The 24,357-nt window shown below is 39.4% G+C and overlaps 3 protein-coding genes across 12 annotated transcripts in view; 1 reads left to right on the top strand and 2 right to left on the bottom strand.

Moving 5' to 3' along the window:
* LOC112556737 (titin homolog) overlaps positions 1-2,169 on the bottom strand; it is a 28,070-nt gene extending 25,901 nt beyond the window's left edge. For 5 of the 7 annotated variants that reach the window (XM_025226017.1, XM_025226019.1, XM_025226018.1 and 2 more), the window contains exon 1: positions 1,756-2,169. In XM_025226017.1, the coding sequence (XP_025081802.1) occupies positions 1,756-1,836 (81 nt within the window). In that variant the 5' untranslated portion in view covers positions 1,837-2,169. The remainder of the gene's footprint in view (positions 1-1,755) is intronic. The other 2 variants (XM_025226024.1, XM_025226020.1) reach the window with 1 other exon arrangement.
* A 44-nt stretch (positions 2,170-2,213) lies between these two features.
* Positions 2,214-11,244, top strand: LOC112556788 (guanosine-3',5'-bis(diphosphate) 3'-pyrophosphohydrolase MESH1-like). The gene is made up of 4 exons (XM_025226161.1): positions 2,214-2,593; positions 7,692-7,747; positions 8,397-8,478; positions 8,802-11,244. The coding sequence occupies exons 1-4, from the start codon at positions 2,455-2,457 to the stop codon at positions 9,092-9,094; spliced, it is 570 nt and encodes a 189-aa protein (XP_025081946.1). The 5' UTR covers positions 2,214-2,454; the 3' UTR covers positions 9,095-11,244.
* A 658-nt stretch (positions 11,245-11,902) lies between these two features.
* LOC112556771 (NAD(P)H-hydrate epimerase-like) overlaps positions 11,903-24,357 on the bottom strand; it is a 71,891-nt gene continuing 59,436 nt past the window's right edge. For all 4 annotated transcript variants that reach the window (XM_025226125.1, XM_025226126.1, XM_025226127.1 and 1 more), the window contains exons 3-6: positions 21,839-21,947; positions 15,789-15,899; positions 13,730-13,997; positions 11,903-13,077 (exon numbers count right to left, since the gene is read on the bottom strand). In XM_025226125.1, coding sequence (XP_025081910.1) covers positions 12,845-13,077; positions 13,730-13,997; positions 15,789-15,899; positions 21,839-21,947 — 721 coding nt within the window. In that variant the 3' untranslated portion in view covers positions 11,903-12,844. The remainder of the gene's footprint in view (positions 13,078-13,729; positions 13,998-15,788; positions 15,900-21,838; positions 21,948-24,357) is intronic.

The following is a 24,357-nucleotide window of genomic DNA, read 5'->3' as shown; positions in this document are numbered from 1 at the left end:
AAGCATGTCCATTTCATCTGCTCAAAATTATGTCCCTAACCCAAATGCCATTTAACTTATGCAGCAATTCTAATGCATATTTCTTGAGCAAACAAGCTTTAAAAAAAATTACTACAAAGAAAGCCTCCAATTAGAACGGGTATACAGTGAGAAAATAATTGTACAAATGTGGTTTGAGTAGACTATGGATGCCATGACATAATGGCAAGAAACTGAAAAAGGAAGTTAGGATTAGTAAAGTAAGTAATAGAAAGTCAGGGTAAGGGATAAAAGAAATCTTCCAAACCCTTCTGCAACCCAAACTCTAATTCTAACCCCTTTCCAGGCTGTTTGTCATGGCATCCATAGGTTATCCAAAGTGATCACCGATCAATTCACCCTACTGAAAGAGTCAAATCATCTCAGCCATGAGGATATCATTCCAACAATAAAAGCTGAATCATTCCTGACCCAAAAAGGCAATTTGAATACCAATGACACAAGCAGCTACTAATGTCAGATATTATCAACAGAGCAGTGTGTATATCATGTTGTTCAAACACTATACATACACAAGTTCGGTCATCTATTTCCAACAGAGCCACGCGAACAAGGCACTATTTTACTTAAAAAAAATAAAGAAGATATCCGAAGAAGATATGTTACAATTACACATCAATGCTCTTTTCTCTTTACACAATTTTTAAAAAGAACTGTATTAAGTGTATCTGAAGAAATGTCGCTGTTTAATCAGGTCACTGTCTCTACCACATCATGAGGTCCATATTTCTAGTAAGTTAAAAGATTTTCTCCCACCATCCTTATTCAATTAAAGGTGGGTGGTTGCCCATGACCTGTTCATACCTGTCCACTAGTGGCAGAGCACCTCACAGGTGGCCGGCAAATGCCACTGTTCTTGACTGCTCTGACAACTTGCACATGAGGCCTTCTTATTTATTCAACTGTTCTCTGGCCCTGGACGTGCAGTCAACTTACCTTTAGACTTTTGCAGAAGATTTTCATGTCCCACCCAAAGTTACGACATAATACACTATCGTAACTATATAACCTCAAACAACCACATTAGTCACACTTAGAAATAGTATATGAAATATCTCACATATTAGAACTACAAGCTCTGTTAGTTATTAGCTACATGTATCATCAGTAATCAATTTGTTCGGGCAATGGGGTGAGATGGCTGGCACAAAATGAATGCCCCTGTCCCCCAAAAGCACATTTGTACCAAAATGAAATTTAAACCTGCAATAGCTATACAACTGCTTTGATGAAATTATCCAAATTCTGAACTACTTGAAGGACAACTATCTTCAACATAAATTGTATTTTCAGTTTATCATAACAAATCATAAGCATTACTATTACATTAAAAAAAATTACAACATCCATAGGCGACTTCAAGCAACTGGTAAACTGATAAAGTATTTTTTTTTTTTGGTCAGTTTTCTTTTATAAACACAAAAAGTGAGAAATTTTAATTATATCATTCTTCGGTGTCAGTATCACTAGTGATCTCTTTTCACAATACCCATTTAGTTTCTTGTTAATGTCAGTTATATCCTAAACACATGGATGAGTTGGAAAGCATACAATAAAATAAACACAAATCGTAGAATTAGCTCTGTAGTCTGTAAAAATTTTGAAAATGCTCCAATTTTCACAAAAGTATAATATAATCTCCAGCAGGCAAAATTACAAATAAACACATATAAATAAATGTGGTCGATCATTTGAAAGTTGAAATAAAAGTATTACCCTTGCAGGCCAATGAGGATAGCCCTTCATTTTAGCGAAGATTTTGTCGCCAGGTTTATAGAATATTCCGTCTTTGGACATACTGGAGCTTAATAATTGATTCTTTCACTTCCAACAGGTAATTCCTATGACTTTTGGTGAGCTGGTACGGATCCAAAGTTGGATGACCGGCGTTCTTTCAGAAAACCACTACAACTGCAGTACACGAGATCCAGACTGCTGACGTTACAATTCGCAAACAATGAAAAGTTTCATTTTGTACATCGTATTCCCAAAGGAAACCTTCTTCTTTGTCTTGTTATTACAAATTTTTAACAAACGGAGATACTGAAAATCTTCAAAGTCACTGTTATTGAACCAAAAGTGTGTTCAGAATACCTCTGTTCCTGCCGCCATACTCCGTCAGATTGTAAAGTCTCGAGGCCAACGAGATTTCACGATACATGACTGTGATCAAACGAGAGGGATGTTAGGCTACCGCATTCAGTGTCATTGTAGCGGATCGGAGAAATCTGTTTTGAATTTTTTTCTCAAAGCGAGGTAAAATTATAGAATATAAAATACCAAAATACTCAATCGAAAATATCCCAGGCAGCTTCACGGTTTAGGGAAATAAAGATGAAATCGTTGTGCAGAGAGTTTTCGAACAACCCCACTCACCAAATCTATGGCGTCGCCTTAGAATAGCAGACAGCAAGAATGAATCCTAACGAGGTGATTGTAAATAGCAATGGTGCAGTGGCAGAAATTATCCGATGTGTAAACTTCTCAGCGGTCAAACACAAAAACCAGAGAAGAAAGGATCCAGAGAAGACTCCATATATAAACCACCCTATTGGTCAGTATCATTAAAAAAATCGTTTATTTTCACATCGGTCGTGCAAAGAAGGGTCATCATAGTAATGATGAGCAATTAAAACAGTCAGCCGGAGACTGATGTGTTGAATGATGGTCACAGTCGAAAGAAAGTTTAGTGCAACCTCAACAGACATTTTTTTTGGATATTTCAGCATTACAAAATATTAATATTTCCGGAATATGTGTTTTGCGTCATATCAAGAGAGAAAAAAATACCATGTACCTAATAAACCTTGAGATTTGTAAAAGTTGCCAAGCAGACAGAACGTGAACACCGCTGTTATTAATTCGAATAAGAGCTATTCCCTTCAAATAAAGGTTTAGAGTGCCACCATACACGGTTTCTATGTGTACGAAAAATCGCAAAGCACCGATTTGTATGACCTTTAAATTCATGTCACAGGAAAAGTTAATTATAATTGCAACAAGTACTATCAGCAGCACATAGCTGATTGGTATAAATATAGTTTTTGTTAACTTACATCTGTTCAGATTTTGGTATTACAGAATTTATGGGTTTAACATATAGAAAATGTTTCTGTACAATACATAAATATAAATTTTTGTAGGCTTATTACGTTTTCAAATTTTTGATTAATTTAGTTTGAGAAGCCACATGGTTGTCTTGTTGCTTCCGGTTCCACTCTTGCTTTTCAAGGTAATAACAAGTTTTTATGTATGGGAGTGGATACAGACCTTCAGCATGATGTTCATCACTCCTGGCATGCACTTTACCACTCCCTAGCCAAGGGAAAATGCCGCCTCTGCCTTGTGAGCAGTCTTGGAAAATAGGAAGGTTAAAGGAGTAAACCACTACAAAAAAATGAAGATTCTAACAAAGCTTCAGCATGTGAAGGTTTTCCACCATAAAGGACTAGCCAGAAAGTGCCTGTGTGTTTGTGACTAGAGTCACTAGACCAACCCATTGGTGGTGGTTCACTTACAGGGAAGATTGGTGCCACCAAGTGTATAAGCCCAGATGCAGAACTTTGGATGTCCACTGTAAAAGAAATATGCTGGACTGGTCAAGGCCCAGCTCAATGATGGCTCCAGGCTTCAGGGTAAGGATAGCAAAAAAGAAGTTCTACTGGAACCAAAATAGATATAAAGACGAGGTTCAACATTTTAATCTGACCTCTCCCCTGACAGACCTGTCCGGCTTGGTTAGACCTGCCAGAAGCTCAAGGCTCCTGCCAACTTAGCTCTGTGGATCGACAAGGTGTGCAAGCCACCACACCACTACAAGGTAAGTTGCACCAACAGGGGAAGCAGAGACAGAAGCTATACAGGGAAGCATAAAGCGACTATATGGAATAAACTCTGTCAGGCAGGAACATTAACCCAAACAAGCCAGCAAAATACAAAGACGGCAAGACCATAACAAATGATGCAGGACAGAGAGACCACTGGATGGAACACTTCAAAGAGATCCCGAATCAACCTGATCCATCATCTTTACCTGACATACCACCAGCAACTGAGCAACTTTATGTCAACACCAGCCCTCCCACTAAGACAGAAATCATCAAAGCCATCAAAAGCATGAAAAGTGGCTAAGCAGCGGGCCAGGATGGCATACCCCTAGAAGCATTAAAAGCAGACCCAGAAACAACAGCAACAATTTTACAGCCTCTTCTATACAAGATCTGGGAACAAGAGCTAGTACCAACAGACTGGAAACTAGGCCACCTGGTCATGTTACCGAAGAAAGGAGACTTGTCTCAGTGCAACAATGGGCGGGGGATCATGCCGCTGTCCATCCCCGGTAAAGTCTTATCAAGGATAATTCTAGAGAGACTGAAGAAGGCACTAGACAAGAGACCGAGACCAGAATAAGCAGGATTTTGTCAGGATAGGTCATGCACTGACCACATTACCACCCTCCGTTTCATCCTTGTGCAGTCTGTTGAGTGACAGTCCTCCTTCTATATAACATTTGTGGACTTTGACAGTGTAGACAGGTACATCATCTGGAGGCTGATTATCCACTATAGCATTCCACCTAAGATAATAAACATTATTCACGGGTTGTATGAAGACTCGTCCTGCCAAGTTATTCACAACAGCAAACTCACTAAACCTTTCATAATGAAGACCTGCGTAAGACAGGGTTGCATATTATCACCAACAATCTTCCTGATGGTCATAGACTGGATTATGTGCAAGACAACCCAAGACAACAACATCGGTATCCAGTGGACCTTCACCAAACAGCTAGAGGACCTGGACTTTGCAGATGACATTAGTCTTGCATTTGATGCAGCCTCAATGTCGCTTTTCTAACTTAGTCAAAAGAGGGAAGGATGGGGAGATTGGGCCAGAGATTTTGAGATAAAGCAATGATGTGTCTTGTTGATTTCTTTTATTCTGACAGTGCAGACCAGCAGGAGGTGGGGAAAAACTGGCTTTTTGTAGTAAAAGGGGAGATAAAAGTTATGATTGTGCCCGTCACCATTTGACTCACTTCCCACTTCCCTCCTACAGCTCCAATTCTTGTAGGATTTAGAAACAAATGAGCCAGTTGGGCAGACTACTTCAGCTCATTGTTAGAAATTGTGGCCCTCAAATCTAAAGAATAGATGCTGTTAGAGTACTTTGACTTTGACCTCTTGGAACTGAATAATCAGTGGACAGAAATAATTAGCATATCAAATGTCACTCTTATTGTTATCACCCCAACAAGAGTCACTACTACATCACAAACTTTGATTAACCATATCTATGCCAGTAACCAACACAACATGATAGAAATATGTTTACACTCTAGTGGTTTTAATGATCATTTTCCCACAACTACACACAAAACTATTACCTGCTGCTTCAGATAATAGAAGTTGTGTTACTAAGAACTAAGCAGACAAGACAAAATCTAGCCACCCCATTTCGTAATATTTACATTGGCACTCAAATAATGGAAGTACAGGGGCACAGGCTCTCAGGTGTTACTATTTACAGTAATTAGTCATGGTCCCAGCACATCTCTGTCACAAGCAAATGTATCCATAAAAGAAGTTACCAGGTGTCAAGAATCAAATACTTATTAGATCATCACTCCAGAAAACTCTTGCATGGCCCATGCTAGTCAATTTTCACTATGCTTCCACTTTCTGGGACTCTAGTAGTGGAGCTTCTATGAGGCTTCTTGAAAGTGTTAAAAGAAGAGCAATTTAGTTTTACTAAAACTGAAAATATAGTCTTAACAATTTCACCTCTCAGAGTTATTCCACTGAGAGGCTGAAATACAACAAAAGCATTGTCAGTTAGAAAATACTAATAGGTAAACTGTCCTGCACTCTCCTTTTGCTATTCTCCACAAAAAAACAAATGTCTCTCAAACTTATACACTATCCCTATTCTAAGAATTAACCTATTTAAATCCTTAAAAAAAAGTATTGCTAAAACACTTATACCAAAACTCACAATCATTTTGCTGAAATCTCGCATCCACCATTGGTGATCCGAACAATATCTGCATTGCAATTACATAAAGATTTAAAACCATAAAGCTTTTGAGATACTTCCTGTAAATATTGGTTAATATGTTGTACATATTCCACCTCCACTGTGTTTATATCATACTTCATCATCATGATAGTATAGTAATGTAGGGTATTCTTCCCCATTTAGGGCAAGGGCTAGGTGGGGAAAAAGCATACTGTGCTTATGCTACCACCTTGTTCATAAAGAATTGTCACCGTCTTTCCTTCTCTCTCTGACTGGTACCAACTCAGATTACAAGATTATCCAAGTTTGATGTGTAGTAGAGGTACATACCAATTGGATCTGATTTTTCCTCTCATTCGGAGTCACTGGCAGCATCACAGAGTGCAAAATAGAAACATTCAGGAGCAAGATGCTTGAATTGTTTATAGTCTACCACCTTCTTTGAAAGGAATATTCATGCCAGTCTTGGTAAGGGCTGGACAAACAGTGGATTTTTGGTTAATATTCAATGATTAACATTGCTACACTTTATTTGTAAGATGTGAAGATGATATTTTTATGGGTGCAAACAGTACCCACACTTTTTTAAAAATTAAAATTGTTACAAATTTTGTGGAGTAACTGATCAAATGCTGCCCTGTCCTTTTCTACAGATCATAGTCACTGGCTGCATCATGTGCTGTTAGCTCATTTATGATATGTGGTGCTGATACCTGCTACATTTAGAAGTAATATATTTGGGCACATATGAGGGACTAAGGTGCTGTCTTCAATTGTACTGAGATGTGCTTATCACCGGAAAATGGTCTGAGTTGTTATAAGGGACCTTGAAAGAAAGGATACAATAGACAGATAAGACAATGTCAGGCAATTGATAGTTTATGTACTGACTGGCAGAGAGTAGGGTGAAGTATGCTAACTAGAAAGATAAGATAAAGCATACTTTACATGTTTGCCAGACAGCAGAAACTTTTTCCAAATGAGTGGGTTGAGCTCATTTGCATAATGTTAGATTCTTAAATAGGAATAAATAACACATTTTCATTGAAATGTTATGTGAAAAAAAGAGGTTACAAATGTCAGTAGATGATGTCTAATTAGCATATTGCTCCAGCTGTCCCATTACTGCTGTTACCTTGATAATTTAAGCAGACCTATAGACATTTTTTATGTCTGACTTTTAGTGTCTCTAATCATGGTGTTATTTGTAGGATTGTACTTGAGAACAGGGGAATTTTTCACTTGTGATATAACAGCAGGGTTGCAGTAAGAAATCTATAGCATGTCATGGGCAAGTTATACATTATGTAACCATCCTTTACAAGGAGACAAAATATTTCACCCTAAAGCAATGTACTCATTGCTTTTTTCACTAATTAATAATTTGTCCCCTTGGAAAAAATTTCTACATTTAAACAAACAATTCTGAAAAAGCTGCAGTATTGCTGGGCATATTTACTACTTTGAAGTTAGGAGGAGTTTAGTCTTCATAGTGTTTTTTCTGGGTCCCATTTGCCACTGCCAAAGTGACTTGCATTATTGACTATTAAAAGAGCTTTGTTCTAGTTTTGTGATCAGTCAGTTTGATGCCAAAATCAGTTTTATTGGTCTCTTATGAACTGATCTTGTTGCAGGTGTTGCCAACATTCTTACTCAGGAAGCAGGGATTATTGACCTTCAAGTCATTCAGGTAAACGTCCCCTCTTAAAACTTCAGATCACCTTGGTATTAACCCTAGGTTTTCCCTGGGCTTGAAATTTTAGTAAAACTGGTTAACCAACAGTAATGTTCAGACTTGCCACTTCATCTCAAGTTGCCCTAAGTGATTCTCAGTGCTAATTACTTTAAAATTCTGAACCTGCGTTATTCTTGGGGTTAACCATTTTTATATAAAATTCTTAACCTGAGAAATGGTCAGGGTTAGCACCGAGGAGATAAAGTCCTATTCTTAAGCTTCAAGAAGGTCAGATGGTCTGTCCGCGGCTACAGGCATATTTAGTATTAAAATCACATTTTGTTTTTAACAGATTTATAGAAACTGTTTACTTTAATGTCTGCAAAGTTTGGGAAATAAGATAGTTTATAGAAGTTGATACACATTTTCAGTGGAAGATACATTATATTTAAAAGGTTATGATTCAGGAATAACCTTCTCAGGTTGTCTTTGAGCACTGAAGTAAATGACTGAATTACCCACCCGTGCCCCAGATGAAACATCAGTTGATTGTAAAGAGAACCAAGGGCCTTTCTTAGCAAATTTGAAAATGTAAGTAGCTGGCCACATCGAGGTCTACTTGATAAAATTGATAAATGAGCACAGATTGATTTGTGCATTTCAGGCTGCTTTACTTCATGATACAGTGGAGGACACAGACACAACCTATGAGGAACTGGTTACGGAGTTTGGGAAAGATGTTGCTGGTGAATGGTTTGAAAATTTATTAAAACGGTCATAGTTGATATAAAGATGTTAGACATGCATTGAATCAACAGTTTCTCTTCTGCTTACATATGTAAAGAATAAAATGGTTTTATGTTTCTATTTGTATTACCTTGTTAATTTAAGGGTTTCAAAATCAGTTTACATTTTGTTATTATCTAGAATAAAAGTGTTAGAGAGAGACAGGTTGCGAACAGCTGGATAACTCTGTCATGCTACAACAGACAAATCCCTTATTAGAGGTAGTGACAATACCATTAGAACTGCTATAAGCATATTATTTCACAGTAATGGCTTTGTGCAGATCTGGTTATGGAGGTGACAGATGACAAAAGTCTGCCTAAAGAGGAGCGCAAGAAACAGCAGATTGTTCACTCATCTGTGACCAGCCACAAGGCTAAACTTGTCAAGCTGGCTGACAAACTGTATAATCTTCGTGACCTTAAACGGGCCACCCCAAGAGGGTGGACAGAAGATCGAGTTTATGAGTATTTCCAGTGGGCAGCAGATGTTGTGAGGGGAATGCGAGGAACTAATAAAGCCTTAGAAGATTCATTGAATGTTCTTTTTGAAGAAAGGAATATTAGCTTCCTTTGACCAGATAAACTGTCAGGTAATGTAAGAAATACAGCAGATGGATGCCGCACTCATTGTGTTAGACATCTATAATTATTATGGTTTAATTTAATAGATTTTAACTCATCAAAAACATTCTATAACTGCATTTACAGAAGCATGCCTCCATGTCTCTCTCACTGGCATGATGCTGTATAGAGAATGTTCCATTACTTTTGAAATGATTTTGTTTTGGACTGAAGAAAGTAACTGCAGATTATTTTCAATGGTTTCTTCATTTAGTCATGTTAAAAAAGCTAGTGCAAGATTTTGCAGTTTTTCAATGACCACACACTTCCTACGTGATAATGACTATTAAGTGAGAGCACATGGTGCAGCAATACCTGACAGTACCTGAAGCATTTTGAGCAGTTATTTCCCAACATGGTTTTCACACATTGTTGGTAATCCAGACTGTTTTTCAATGCTGGATTTCTATTCAGGTGTTATGACAAAGGGACCAGTTAGTGTGTGTAGCCTACTTTATGAGAAACGTTTTGTTTTTCTTCATTTTACTTGGTCTGTTACTTTTGGAACTGCATAAAAACACTGTGAAAATTTTACGGTTTGATGCTAGGTTTGTTATATGGTTTGTACACATATTTCTATTTTCATGTTTGTAAGTGATGAGAAGACTTCATAGTCTGGTGGCCAATGCATAGCTGGACTAGGTTGCTGGTTAGAGATCAGCTTCGGCCATCAGTGGCTGCCCAACTAGCAGCTGTTCTGCAGGAGAGAATACTTGAACTATCAAAGGCAGTAAAGATGATGGAAGTAAAGGGTTTGTCTCTATCTTCTAAATTCTGTGTCTAATGGCTGTATAGGACTCTGTTCCCTTTGTTTTGTAGGAATATAGGTATTTTTTTTTTGTAGTTATTTATAAGTTTGTTCATGAATTTGACAAATCGTCATTCAGGCACCATGAGTTGCCTTGAGGGAAGTAACTCCGTTATTTAGTACTAAACAATATGTGTGCACTGTAATGATCAAGATAACATTTGAACTCATTCAGGGCATTAATACCAGCTTGATTGCTAATAGTCATCTAGGAAATAGCAACGCTCTAGCAAATGAAAAATGAGAATTTTATTACATAGCATGTACAGATTCTCTGTGCATCAATCTTTTTATTGGCAAAGTTTTGATAATGAGCATATCAATTAGCTCAAATGGCGTCTTCTACAGACATGATTGTGAGGAAAGTGGATAACATGCATTGAGCAGACTAGGGGAAATAACACAGCACGTGTAAAGAAGCCATTTAACTCCCTTGTACTATATTGGTAAAATGTTGGCTTAGTTGTTAATTGAAGGTTTCAGCTTTTCTGGTATTGCAGCAATGAGAGACAGATACAAGGTTTCAGCTGTTCGGGTATTGCTGCTATGGGTATATGAGGTTTTAGGTGTTCTGTTAGTTCATTTTTTGGTCATATACATTGCTTGTGTGTGGTATTATTATAAACATAGCAAGTATTACTCTTTGATTTATCAGTTGACACACTTTAGAAGTTGTCATATTCTATGTAATTTAAAATGTATTATTTCATATGAGTTTATAAGCTACAAAAATACTATGGAGAGAAAAGAATGAATGATACAGAGAGGAAAAATTGTTGAGGATTTTTTCTAAATCTATTTTCCTTCCAACAATGTATCTTTTCCAACAGTGACATGGTGCTGCCAGGTAATTATGTTATGCCACGTTAAATGATCAGTGTGGTTGAAAACCCAGGATTTTCTATGTTAAAGGTGGTTAGGGGTGTGGGGTTGAAAATTGCTTTTAATACCTGGTCAAGTGTCTGAACCACTTGTTTCTTTGTTGCTGGATGTACTGGTGGATTGCCTTGGCCAGCACCATAATTTGAATTGTTTCGTATTTGATTATATCCCTTTGAGTCTTTGTAACTGCTCCTCTGAGGATCTCATTTCACATTATTTTTCTTTCGTGGTCCTTTGTCCATGCCCAGGTCTGGCACTGATATGTTAGGAAATGCCATGAATGCTTTGGTTAGTCTTCATTGGGATGGTTAGGTATCTAAGAAATAGGGCCAACTGGTAGCACAATATTTTCATTTTGAAGATTGGTATATGTCCCTCTCTGTCAATCTTGCCATCCTCTGTAAAAAAAAAAATACTGCGCAGGCACTTGAACTCTAATGTTTAAATGTCATCCTATTTATGTTGCTGTCAAAAGTACCTGGTGCTCTCCTGTCATATTTTTATTATATACGTCATGACATGTGATACATTAGAGAGTAGGGAACTTTGGCTGAACTCTAAAACCTTGCCCATTTAAGCAAATGAATCTTTTTCTGTGGTGACAAAATCACACTTGAGTGTAATGTAATTTTAGGAGTATCACCAAAGACAGGGTAGAATTTCATTTTTAAAAGGCACTTTTTTGGAAGGTAGGCCACATGCTTAGTGTAAAAGTCAAAATCACAGTAGCTGGGTATCTTTGAACAAGCCTATATATCAGATTACAGATTTCAGAAATTGGTTAAGCAGTAGGGTGTGTACTTACTATATAATAGGATGTCTGTACGATTCTGGGCATTATTGGCATTGCTTAGAGAATAAATAATTTATCAATTTGAAGTATTAAGAGGCTTGCAATATTATGAAGTTTGCAAATGTGCATATAGATAAGTGTTCACCCCTTTACACCTACATCGGTGGTTGTGTCTGTGCATCCTCATTCCATCAGATCACATTTGCAGTCTATCACTTCACATAACCAGTAATTATAATGATGTGAAGCTTGACAATCAAAAAAACAACAACAGAAAATCCCATGCAATATTTTAATAAAGAAAATTGTCATTGTAATGAGGGATATTGTTGCAGCACATTTTTTAAAATACAATTTAAAGAATCTGTAACAGCAGAACAAGAAACAGAGACATAACATCCTAAATCACAAAAACTGCCATCTAAAGCAAAAGAAAGGAACAGGGAATATGTCCAGTTGCCAAGAAATGACACTGTTTCTATATTTCCTTGTAAATACTTCTTTAAGACCCTTGTGCTGTGGCTTACAAATAGGAATTGACATAAAAATTATAATATTTAGAAATTTCCATGTTTTTCCCAGCAGCAGGATTAAAAAACACATAAAATATTATTATAAATAAGCCATAGTAAGAGTGAGCATGACATGCTGTCAGAAAAGGAAAAAATTCCCACATTTAACAAAAAGAATAATAATTAAAAGTGTTCTTTGAAGAAAAGCAAAATGGATATTTTCAGCATACATATTTCAAAAGGTTTCAAGTTTGTAAAGAACTGTATGCATTATCTCAGTTAGGCATTATACTCAAGCGTCACTGCTAGCAGTTTTAAATATATCAGATTTAGTAGGAAACTGTTAGTGATGATATGCAGCATAAGAATTGGTTGGTGTTTGTGTATTTCTTAATGTATCCCATAATCACCTCTAAAGGCATATTTTCCAAAAGCAGTTGCCTTAGTTTTGATACAGTCTACATGAAATTCTTAAAATGTACTCAGTGCTATTTCATCTCTTGCAGTCCATAATGCAAAACCAGTTCTGCCTGATCCCTATCTCTGTAGGTTCTAAATGCTGAAATGTGTTAAAGATCAGTTATTAAATGTAATTAACAACACATCTACCTTGCACCCACCTCATCCAAGATGGTGTAGATGTCACAATATCAGGATCATTATGAAGAGAAGAAAAAAAGAGAATGCTTACAGAATAGAACTTAAGCACTACTCATTAGAAGCAGACTGTGCTGTGTGCATTTTCAGCTCCACAATGGGATCTGTGCCAGGATATGGGGGAAGATTCAAGCTGTATTTCTGCTCCAGACTGCGTGGAATGAAGCGACCTCCCAGGTAGTGATATTTTCCATGGAAAAAAGCAGCACACTTTTTTGGCGCTGTCAAGGAGATAAGAAGTTCTGGGTGAAGCCCATCTTCACATCCTTTTTCAACATCCCACCCTGAATTATCAGAGAAACAATAATAAACCTTCAAGAGAAATGATTTACAAAGGGTGATAGGAAGAGGCATACATTAAACAAGGAGTTTAATTTAAGTGTAATACAGGAATGTCTAACTGGCTGGTGGGAGGAGGATTGCTCTCTGTTATATGTTTGTCTGACATCTTGTTCATGTTGGACTTGGTGTGGGTGTGACACTGTGTACTTGAAATGGGATGCCCTTTTCTTGTTGGTGGCTTTAGTTTGTTTGTTTTTTTTTTTTAATGGGAAAACTTACAATTAAATGCAGTAATGCAGGCTTCAGTTCTGTTACACCTTTGTGATCAGTAGACTTTTGTTGTGTGTTGGGGTTGGATGTGCCTGCTTTGTATCATATGCCATGTGGGCAGTGGTCTATGGTGTATGTGGACACTACCTTTTGGTGTGGTGTACAGTCTGCTACATACCTTTGTAATTTTGTGATGTTGTAACTGATTTTGACTTCATACTATGTCACTCTGACTTAATCCTTGATCTCATTTTTCATTGCCTGCTATGGTTGCTGTGATTTGTTAAGCACATTGAGCTTTCCCTTAGTTTACATAGGCAAAATATTTATATTATTATTAGTACATGTATTTATTAATACTTTAATAATCTTGGCACAGCTTACCAGAAGGGACATCAATGCTGCAGATCGGTACGTCATTCTGTATCTGCCTCAGCTTGTCAAGTATGACTGCAAACTCAGGACGAGCTGGTCCCTTGAAACTGAAGCCAAAGAGAGCGTCTATGACGAGATTGTATGACTCAGCAATGAGATGGGGTTCTGACGGGAAGAACGACAGGAAAGGCATGTCCATCTGCTCACATTGTGCACGCAGGTTCTGGAAGAGTGGCTTATTGGACTGCTTGGGATAAAATATCGATGGCTTGTAGCCCTGAACACACAGCAACACAGCATGAAGATAGTAAGCACACAGCAATCTGAAAAGCAGACTTATTAATCTCTCACATAAGAAAAAATAAAACTGCTTCCTTAATAGAGGTACACTATCATTTGATGATGTATGAACGCAATCAGTGCTGAAGAAATTTATTTAAATTAAAAAAAATAGAGAAACAATTCATTGCAGTTTCGTAAGGGTAATAAAATGGTATCTGTTCACAACCTTGAGCAGAAAATGTGCGCATTTTATCTCAAACAACCAGAGAAAAGCATTTAAACATTGGTGAGACCAAGGTTGGAACAGGGAAAAAAAAACCTAAACCATATTGCTTGTAAATATCTTTTGATTATGAAGGCATAGTAAGTATCTTAAAATCATTAACTGGGAACCAGGTAGGTGTAGTAAAAATCTATTATTTCCTGCATGATGTTTGGTTTAGTGTACTCTGAGAAAGCTTCCAGAAATTTTAAAATAAAGGAGGTTACTAAGAAAATGAAAGCTCAATCTGCAAAGATATCCCTGTATTCCTTCCTTTGGCCCTTTTCTATCCCATTTTTTATTCTGAAGAGACTAATTAGCTTACATGATCTAAATGTAGCATAGACATATTGACAAAAAAGACAATGCTGCCCACAAGTGTTGTTTTGATTATGTGTGTATAGGTTGTATAAATACAGAAAATGCAGATTTTATAGGACCATTGTTACTTGTTGACTCATGGTCTTATTATACATCATTTCAGTCAGAGTAGAGTGTTTACTTTCAATTTTGTCAACAAGACAATAGTTCAGAGATGTTACAGTGACTTTAGAGAAAACAGCTGGTTTTTAGAGAAATATCTGTCACACACACACACATGTTAAGTGTTTTCTCCAGCTTTTAGCAACTTCAGCATGTGCCACTAAACTTGCAAATCACGGAGTGCACCAATGTGGTGAAATCAATATCTCCTCCAGCCTCAAATCATTGGGCTGTGGAAGTGCTCTTCCAGCTCTTTAACCAAGTAAATCAAATTTTCTGATTGCTCATGCAGATGACACATTATAAGGTCCTCTTGCTGGGCAGCATGCAGCATAACAACTAGCACAAACAATGACAGTCCGTGGGAACTATACTTTTAAAGCATGACATAATGTTTGATGGTAACATGCCAAAATTCACTCCATTTCTGAACAGCATTTACTGAACACTGTGTCAGAAGCAATATTAATCATTCATTTTCCTTATCTGCAGATGAGAGGTGCTGGGTAGTATTCAGAGAGTAGCATGTGTTCTGATATTCTGACTTCAAAATAAAATTTAAACAAAATTATGCCAAAATTTTATTTCTTAATTCTGGATATAAGCAAGTGAAAAACTGAAAAGCATCTCACTATCATGTGTAAGACGGAATGAGGAAATAATTTTAACTATGACATTAATTGAAAAAAGTGAAAATTTCTCTATAACCTTGACATACATTATTATATCTATATGATCATATGCATCCTTTTGTATATTGAAGTATGCTTGCACCCAGACACATATATGCGCTGATAGTTAATAGTTGATAGTTAAAACAGACAATGGACAGTGTACCAAAGTTGGCCATAGAGTATAGACAGTTATGGAAAACCTTTGTTATGTTCCTGTATGCCACATAACTAGATTCACTGATATAAAAATAACATCCCTACAGGGTAAGTCCGGACAGAATTCAGGCCTGTAAATTTGTCATTCTGCACTATTTCACAGTGCATATGTAGTGGAAAATGTGATTTACAATTATTATTATTTACTCACAAACAGCTTGAGGTGTCGGGCACAAACGAGGCCATCACCTCCATTGTTTCCTGGCCCACAGCACACCAGAACTGCAGCGTGATCTTTCTTTAACGTCTCTGTCGGGTAGCACTGAAACACACCACCAGTACACGTATTGAAAACCAGGCAACTTTACTGACAAACACCACCAACACAAGAAGTGAAACCAGGAACTTTTACTGCTAGGTGCACAAGAGTTATCAAAAGAAGTTTTCTCTCGAGTCTCAGCATGCAATGGCATATTACTGGCCAATACTAAGATAAGTAGAATGGCAGTCCACGAAATTTCGTGGCAAAATCGTGTAAAAGCTAACTTTTTTTAAAAATCAGAGAAAGAGTGAGAGAAAAGCTATTAATCGCCATTTACTTCACGGCGAAACTGCTTATATAACGACATACAACAGGGACATTATTATACCTTGTCGGCACCAGTTTATATTTCATTATCACGAAAATGGGAGACATCGGCAAATAATGACATTGGGGAAAAAAGATCTGCACACACTGTCCACTGTATCATGGTTTGGCTGTCGGACGGGTTGAACTCAGTTCCGCTACTGAAGCAACCCACCACATATCAGTATCTTCAAAACATTAGTCCACCCCTCACCCACTAGTCGCCACTTAGAAGGTCATTGAGGTCTGTGGTGTGTACATATGGACACTTTCTTGCTTGTGACTGTTTGTCGTGGCACCGCAATCAAATAACCTGCCAATTATGTCATAAGTTTCGACCGCGATAATTAAATTACTATGCAATCGTGTGAGACGGTTGTTTCCTGATAACTGGATTGTCCGCCTATCAAACGCTCGGCCATCACACGACAGCAAGCGCTCCAACTTCTCCTCACCTCCCCCTTTTGGATCCAGGCTACATCGTGGGGCTAATTAAACACTTTATGGGACAGAGGAGTAGGATATGAAGGTCCAGATCAAAGACCTGATATCGCCACAAAGATGCTCAACTCCTTCAAACCGCTGGACTGGGAAGCTGACGGGGAAACGGACAGCCAAGTACTTAGAGAGCGCCTAGCCGAGTTGCCAGCTGTAACTGACCGTTAGGTGCCCGTCCCTTCTTCCGAGTTGACCTCCGCTAAAACGAACAAAACGACGACACACCGGGCTAATATGACTACTGTTTCCTTTAACCTCAAGCTACGAAAGGGAAGTTGCCCCGATTTTATAATGTCACGTTGCTCATCAGGCTATTGAACTCCTGCAGCCGTTAGGGGCTAATTAAATCTATTTCCTTTATTTCTTATGGAAAAAATTGTTTTCGGATAACGAACAGAACAACTTTCCAGAACGGATTAAGTTCGTTAACCGAGGTTCCACTGTACTCTGAGCTGTAAACACAGCGCGATTTGCCTTTTATGATATTTATTTTTTTATTTTGTAAAAAAATAAATCAAAATGACGAATATACAGTGCTTCATGCCATCAGCCTGTATCATGGGATGACATCAAAATAACTTAATGTCACATTCCTAGAGCGCTTGTTCAGAATGTATAAACTGATATGTACATATTATGGATAAAGATATTATGTACTTATCTGATAAGTTTACAAAACATCCCCCAAAAGATATTAAACAATAAATTACAAAATAAAAACAGAAACATCCTCTGCGTCAAAGAGAGAGAGAGGCAAAGCTGGTGACAGTGCTGAGACAGGGACTGCATGCATGGGCAGTCAGGAAAATACGTGGGAAGAGATGTGGCAAAAGGCACAAGAAATAGAAAGAGAGGAACAGCACGTGAGTAGAATGAAAAACAGAGGCCGCTACAGGAAGCTGTGTCGCCATTCTTCTGACATCGTAATGACAATAAATTGCTACTCGAAATAAGGTCGCACCCCGTAAAAACAAACTGTTGCATTATGCAAGTTTTTTCCCCAAACTTGTTATCTTAAAATAAAAACTACAACCTAATAAATCTCAGAAAACATTTCAAAAACTGAAACAAACATCAAAATGAATAATGTCAGAAAAATAATAAAATAAAGTGCAAAAAAAGCCGCAAAACGAAAAATACATTCTTTTATGTAAAAACACGCACTGCTGAAAATAAAATAAATACAAAAATTACAGAAAAATAATAAAAACCGCGCAAGCTAAAAAAAAAGAGAAAAACCACACAAAACACAGGTCAAAACCGAGAAAACACAACGGGTGTCTCAAGGAAGACAAGGACACAGCGCCAAGACATCGACGAAATTATCAAGTAAGAAAATCCAGGAAGGCAGACAAAAGAAGTGGGGAGGGGGTCGTTTAAAGGAAACTTGAGGGCACGTTGTTGACAGGTTAGGGTTAAGACAACAACTTAACCAGCTTGCAAAACACATTATCACTTCACTACACAGGTGACTATGCGCTGCTATGTTTTTTGTAGATAGAAATATTCTGGCACATAATGCGAACACAGTGATGGGGATAATGAATGAGAGGCGAAGACTGGTGAGGAGGGGGGAGAGAAAGTTAGAGATGGTTGTGTTTACATGCCCAGCTTGATCAACAAACTGCATCAGATGTAGGACCCAGCCTGACAGGTCACTGAGGGTGACCAGGTGCCACAACGGTTAGCGCCTGTCACCAATACCGTGAGGGTTGGCTGTCCTGGGTTCAGATCTCCTCTCAGACACGCTGTTCTTTCTCTGCATGTGGCATCTGTTTACAAGGCTGTCTGCCTTGCCGTGATAGTCTTAGTGGCTCTACATAAAACACTTCCCCCAAACCCCTCACAAGCCATTGCACAAGAGCTCACTTCTGTGCACTGACGAGACCTTGCCGACGGAAGCCCCTCGGAGGCAAATCGCTGACATTTTGAGTCGTCTTTCGCGAGATGTGCTCGGACTGCTGAGAGACAGAAGCCGTGTGCTGAGGACGCAGATAAATAAAGGAAGAAGAAACTTTCATTTTTGGGGTGGGAACGGGGTAGGGGAGTGTAGAAGGGGAGGAAGAGGCTCAAGAGAGTGGGAAGAACGTGTACACGGCGCGATAGCTGGAAATGGGCGTGATGAAGCACAAGAGACGGTGAGTAACCGTTACAAATCGTTAAAATGACATTACCGAGTACAAATCAGTTTAGAGCTGGTGTCGTGGAAGGCTTAAAAAAAAAAAATACCACTGCTTTACTCGGGAGGCTCGTGTGACTCTTGAACAGGCGTCTCAGGTACGATCCCACTGAACTAAGGAGAGTGTATCTGAGCCAGCTGAATACAGCGTGGAGGTGTGTGACTTAAAACCACTTTTCATGAACCAGGTGACAGCGATATTTTAACTTTTTTCAGCATTGGTTAAAACTATACCCCGCAGGTACGACTTATAGCCCTACGTCACCTAATAACGCATTGTTAATTAAAAAAGTCGATGATCGCCAGCTGTTGAAGAAAACCGTTACAACGTCATGTTGCGGAAGGAAAAAAAATGATACGTAAAAATGACGAATTTAGAAGCAAAGTAATCGACGAACTGAAACTAGGAAGGACCAATCCTGCTCTGAAACATTTTGTTTTCGCATCTAGTCAATAATTTTCAGAAGCCAAGAACTGAATGAATGCTTCCGGGATCACAGCTGAGGCCGATGAGGAAATGATGACGCCCAGAAGGCTAACGGCGAAGAATAATCTTTCAACTATTTTGTTATGCAAACTTAGCAACAATGCATTCGCATAAGAAAACCACACGTGTGAATATCGCTGACAGTACTGTTAGTTCTCGCAAATACCGCCGAAAATAAGCAAATCAGGAAGTCCCAAACAATCCCCCACCACAATTTAAATTTTCTTGGAACAAATCCTATATACCAGAGGAACTGGGCAACAGTCTGCTCACGTTATCATCGAAATATTCTGCGTTCGTCTTTTAAATTTGCCATTGAGCAAATAACAAAAAAAATGTCTTAGAAAACGTTAGTGCTAAAATATTGTAAATAATTATTTAAAACTTTGTCAATTTCGCTTGATGAAATGAAGAAAAAACAAAATACGGCCTCAAAATGCCGGTGGCAAGGTAGGGTAGGAGCGATAAGGCTCCGCGCAGGCGAGCGTCGTCGTTGATGATCGAACGTCTTTTCTGTCTTTCCTCTAAGCCGACGCGTCATCAATTACTGCCGCACTTCCTCGGCGCCCAAATTCTTGATTGTTTTTGCCTTTAAGTAACGCAGCATCTCAGTCTTGCTGTTAATGTTGCAGAAATATGGATAGAAAAAAAAATTTGCGGTCCTTTTAGCATTCAGGACCGGCAGTTGACGACAGGTTGGACGGGTAACCAAGCATGGCCGCTCTGCTGTCGAGCCCATAACTACTCCGCTCTCGATTCCATTTTAATCATTTTCATCATTTCATTCTTATGGTGGTTGGGGGGAAAGTAGGGGAAGGATTAGGTTGGCGGTTGCCCGGGGGGAAGGGTAGGGGGTACAGAGATCGATGGGACAGTCGACAAATGGAGGATTTAGCAATAATACCATTCGCTTCTCTCTCTCCCTGCGTGCATGCGTACACGCACGCGCAAATGCTAGGTAATAGAATTTTTTTTTTGTTTAATGATGGGAGAAGTTAGGGAAGGAGTGGGCTAGAGATCGATGGCCGTCAACCAGTCTCACGTAGTCATCAGCAGGCTGCTTGTTCCGCTGCGTTAATCGTGCACAACATCTTTGATGGGATTCGCAAACCCCAGCGAAATCCAAACGAGGTATGCGTGGCACGACCATACACCCAAGACACCCGAGGAGCAGGCAGGCATCCCTGTCAGAATTCACAAATATCGAGCTACATCAGTCACCGAAACAATAAATCATGGCGTGGTTAACCATTCAAGGCAGGCTGTGGAATTCCATACAGACCCTAGACTGGCCTTTCATTGGGGAAACGAGATGCGTCCATCATGACGAGGACGCAGCGCATACACACATCTTATCAATCAAGCAGTGTCGGGGTGCACGTGAGCGGGTGGTTCTAGTTGGACGTTATGATATCCACACCGTGTGTCCTATCATAACTAAATTTTGATGAACTACATCATTGATATAAAAAAGGTTGTATATTTAAGTTAAAGTTATTTTACCGGTTGTAACATGCTACAAATGGTTCCAAAGAAATAAAATCCACAGCAAATTTGACATCGACGTCTTCACACAGGACACGAAACCTACAATGGACATCACACGAGACTAATTTCACACTTTTGTAGCTTGTAGTGGAAGTGGACAGCTTTTCCTAAACCTAGAACCTAAAGTGTGGCGCGAGGAAGCTGATGAGAGAAAAATGGGAATGGTCCCTCCACTTCCAGACTTTGTCACCTGTGTGTGTGTTGGTGGGTGACATGACACTGTTGTTTCGCCACATTAGTACCTCATGGTCTCTGACAGCAATAAATAACAAATTACAGGAGGTGACTCAAACTCCTCTAGCCTCACAAAAACAACAACAATAAAGAACGGGAAATGATCTTGTGTTTCGCGCTGGTTTGACGGCTGCAATCATTGTGTGAGCCGCCGCCCTTGGATGGGGACTGTGCTGCCGCCTTGTTTGTTAATGTCCTCTGAGAAAAAAATAATAACTTGGTTCTCGAATTTTTAAAGTGAAAACCTGACCTATACTTCTATCAGTTGAAATTTAAGTACCGTCCCCCCTAGCCCCAAACCATAACGCAGCCGTAATTCTGCTTTTTTCAGTGCACTGAAACATTTTAATAACATAATTTAATAAATTTTAAAACATTGTAATATTTATGATAGTAAATAATAAACTACATTAATTAAACTTATATTTTACACATGGATAACACTCTACGTTTATGTCTCCTTTACATTTCTAGTCTACGCGTGTCGTATGCGATTTTCCAATAGTAAGTCCCCAAACTTATTTAAGTTAATGAATCCACGGGTAATCAAAACCGCTTAAGTAAAACATGCGAATGATGATGGCCGACTAAGCGCATGGGGAACCAGAATATATCAGATAGGAGAGGGAAGCACAGTCAAGAGAGAAAGAAGGAATGTTGGAGGAGTCAGGCAGGACCACCACTGACCCGAGCGATGGCCACAGCACAACTGTAGCCCGCCAGCTCCATCAGCTGGTCGACGCTGAAGCTGTACCTGGTGAAGAGCTCCTCGTCAATGTTCTGCGCCTCTTCTTGGCTGAAATACAGATATAACAGTCAGTCATCTAGCGACACAATGTACACACACACATACCACATACAACGATAGTTCCCCCAATAAGGGAACAGGATGGAAAGAAAAGCTGAATAAAAAAATATTATGCTTGAAATCAATGAGATAAATTTATTATTGAGACATTTAGCGTTTTATTTCAATTTTTCATCTTATCGCCTTTTCATGACTTTCTCATGGTCTCATTTGCAATTGAGATGAATGCTTACGTGTGTGAGAGAGATAGAGAGATTAAATCGGGAGCACATCGTTTTTCAAGCGATAAATAGTGATCAAAAAGTTATCAGATGTCAGGATAGCGACAAAGATATAGCTAGGCGTGGGGAATCTTCTCAGTTTAAACCCACAAGTCCCTCTTAGCAAATATCAGCAGTTTACATCCTACTGGCCTGAGACCAGTCCTCTGTACCCTGTATCCACTTAATGATGTGCCACAGAAAAATTATCTAGTTGGTGCATGCACTGTAGATGTCTGTGTATCTTGACATATGTTGACACTTTATGAGTTGTGTGTGTGTGAGAGAGTGAGAAGGCAAGCGAAGTAGGTGAGCACGCACCAACCACTACTCCATGCACTAACAGGAAGCTGAGGGCGGCCTTCTCTAAACATCAACAAGATGTGTCAACAATTAGCAGGCTTCAGCTTCTCTTATCACAACTCCGTGGTTTAAAACCCTTTCGTCTCCTTAGATTCCGGAAGACAAGCAGCTTACCCAACAAATATACAATTTCACTGAACTCCTTGCAAACACAGACACAAGAAAACCAGATCCAGCCTAACCCAGACTCCTGGCTAAACTACGGCCAGTCAGCAAGTCGGTGATGGACAACAAAAATAGCTCGCCTAAAGAAAACATTTATTCGGCGAAAAGCCAAGGTGATAAAAGAGACTACATTTCCTCCTGTGGTCTGCTTTTGTCTGAAGTTGGCCACAAAGTAGGCAAAAGGCGGTGCCGAGGCCGGAAATACATCCAGCCATGACCATTCCCTAGACAACAGTTTGGCCTGTGGGATTGTGTTACTGTTTGCACAAGAGTTAAAGGGGGGAGGGGAGCAGCGAGAGGAGGACGGAAGGAGGAGGGCAACAAAATAAATAATTCTCTCAGCATTACGTAAGTCGGAACTGTGGGAAGTCGCACAGACAGGGAAATTCAGTAAACTAAATGTGTACATTTGACATTTCGAAAAAAGGGATTTCAAGCCGTGAATTTCCGACGAAAACTAAAGGTGCAAAAATAAGGTGTTCTTTATTCGAATTTTACATCATCAAACACGGCTAAAGCGAGACACCGGTAACCGCCAATCCCACACACACACACACAGTTTAACAACAAGAAAAAGTCCACACAAACACACACATTCACTTCCCCACACACACTCTCACACACAAATACACACACCAATGGGTTTTTATGGAAGCCCCTGCTCGTCATGCATGGTTGGTCACGATGGAGCGGGCATTAGTGGGTAAGTGAGTTTCTCTGTTTTACCAACTGCCCAACCTTCCGAGTCGCGAACCACCTTTTTTCGGGGGGAAGGGGTTCATTACATATTCAATGTTTCGTTGTGGGTTGTGTCGATAAAAGAAAGCGCCGACAGGAGCACAGTGTTCACAGAGAAATGGCCGACATGAGCATATCATTCACACAGAGCTAGCGAACAATACAGGACTGGTACAAGGTTTCTATTTTGATGTAAACTTCGAGAAATTTATTTTAGTAACATGCGAGGAAAGGTTACGATTACCGGACTTTCTGAGTGTTTTTACGAACGAATAAATGGTCACAGAGTGAATGAATAAAATTAATGTCTAATATCAGAAGGAGATCTGGAGTGTAGTTTCCGCTTTTAAGTTTCTCGAAAGATGCCATTAGTGCCATCATAAGCTTCTAGAGGGCTAAAGCTGTCTCGCCTCATTGTTCTCTTCGTCTTAATGCGATCCTCTTGTCTTTATCTTCTCTTCATCTGCTGTAGGACGCGAGCTGACCGTCTGTCAACATGAGTCTGTCACATCGAGCACCAGTCACAGACCGACTGGACACTAGCAGGGTGCCAGACACTAGCAGCGAGCCAGACACTAGCAGGGTACCAGTTGCTAGCAGGGAGCCAGACACTAGCAGGGTACCAGTTGCTAGCAGGGTGCCAGACACTAGTAGGGTGCCAGTCGCTAGCAGGGAGCCAGACACTAGCAGGGTGCCAGACACTAGCAGGGTGCCAGTCGCTAGCAGGGAGCCAGACACTAGCAGGGTGCCAGACACTAGTAGGGTGCCAGTCGCTAGCAGGGAGCCAGACACTAGCAGGGTGCCAGACACTAGCAGGGTGCCAGTCGCTAGCAGGGAGCCAGACACTAGCAGGGTGCCAGACACTAGCAGGG

This window comes from Pomacea canaliculata, linkage group LG2 (assembly GCF_003073045.1).
Source record: "Pomacea canaliculata isolate SZHN2017 linkage group LG2, ASM307304v1, whole genome shotgun sequence".
NCBI lineage: Eukaryota > Metazoa > Mollusca > Gastropoda > Architaenioglossa > Ampullariidae > Pomacea > Pomacea canaliculata.
The sequence above is the reverse complement of the archived record's forward strand: the minus strand, read 5'-3'. Positions and strand labels throughout refer to the sequence as shown.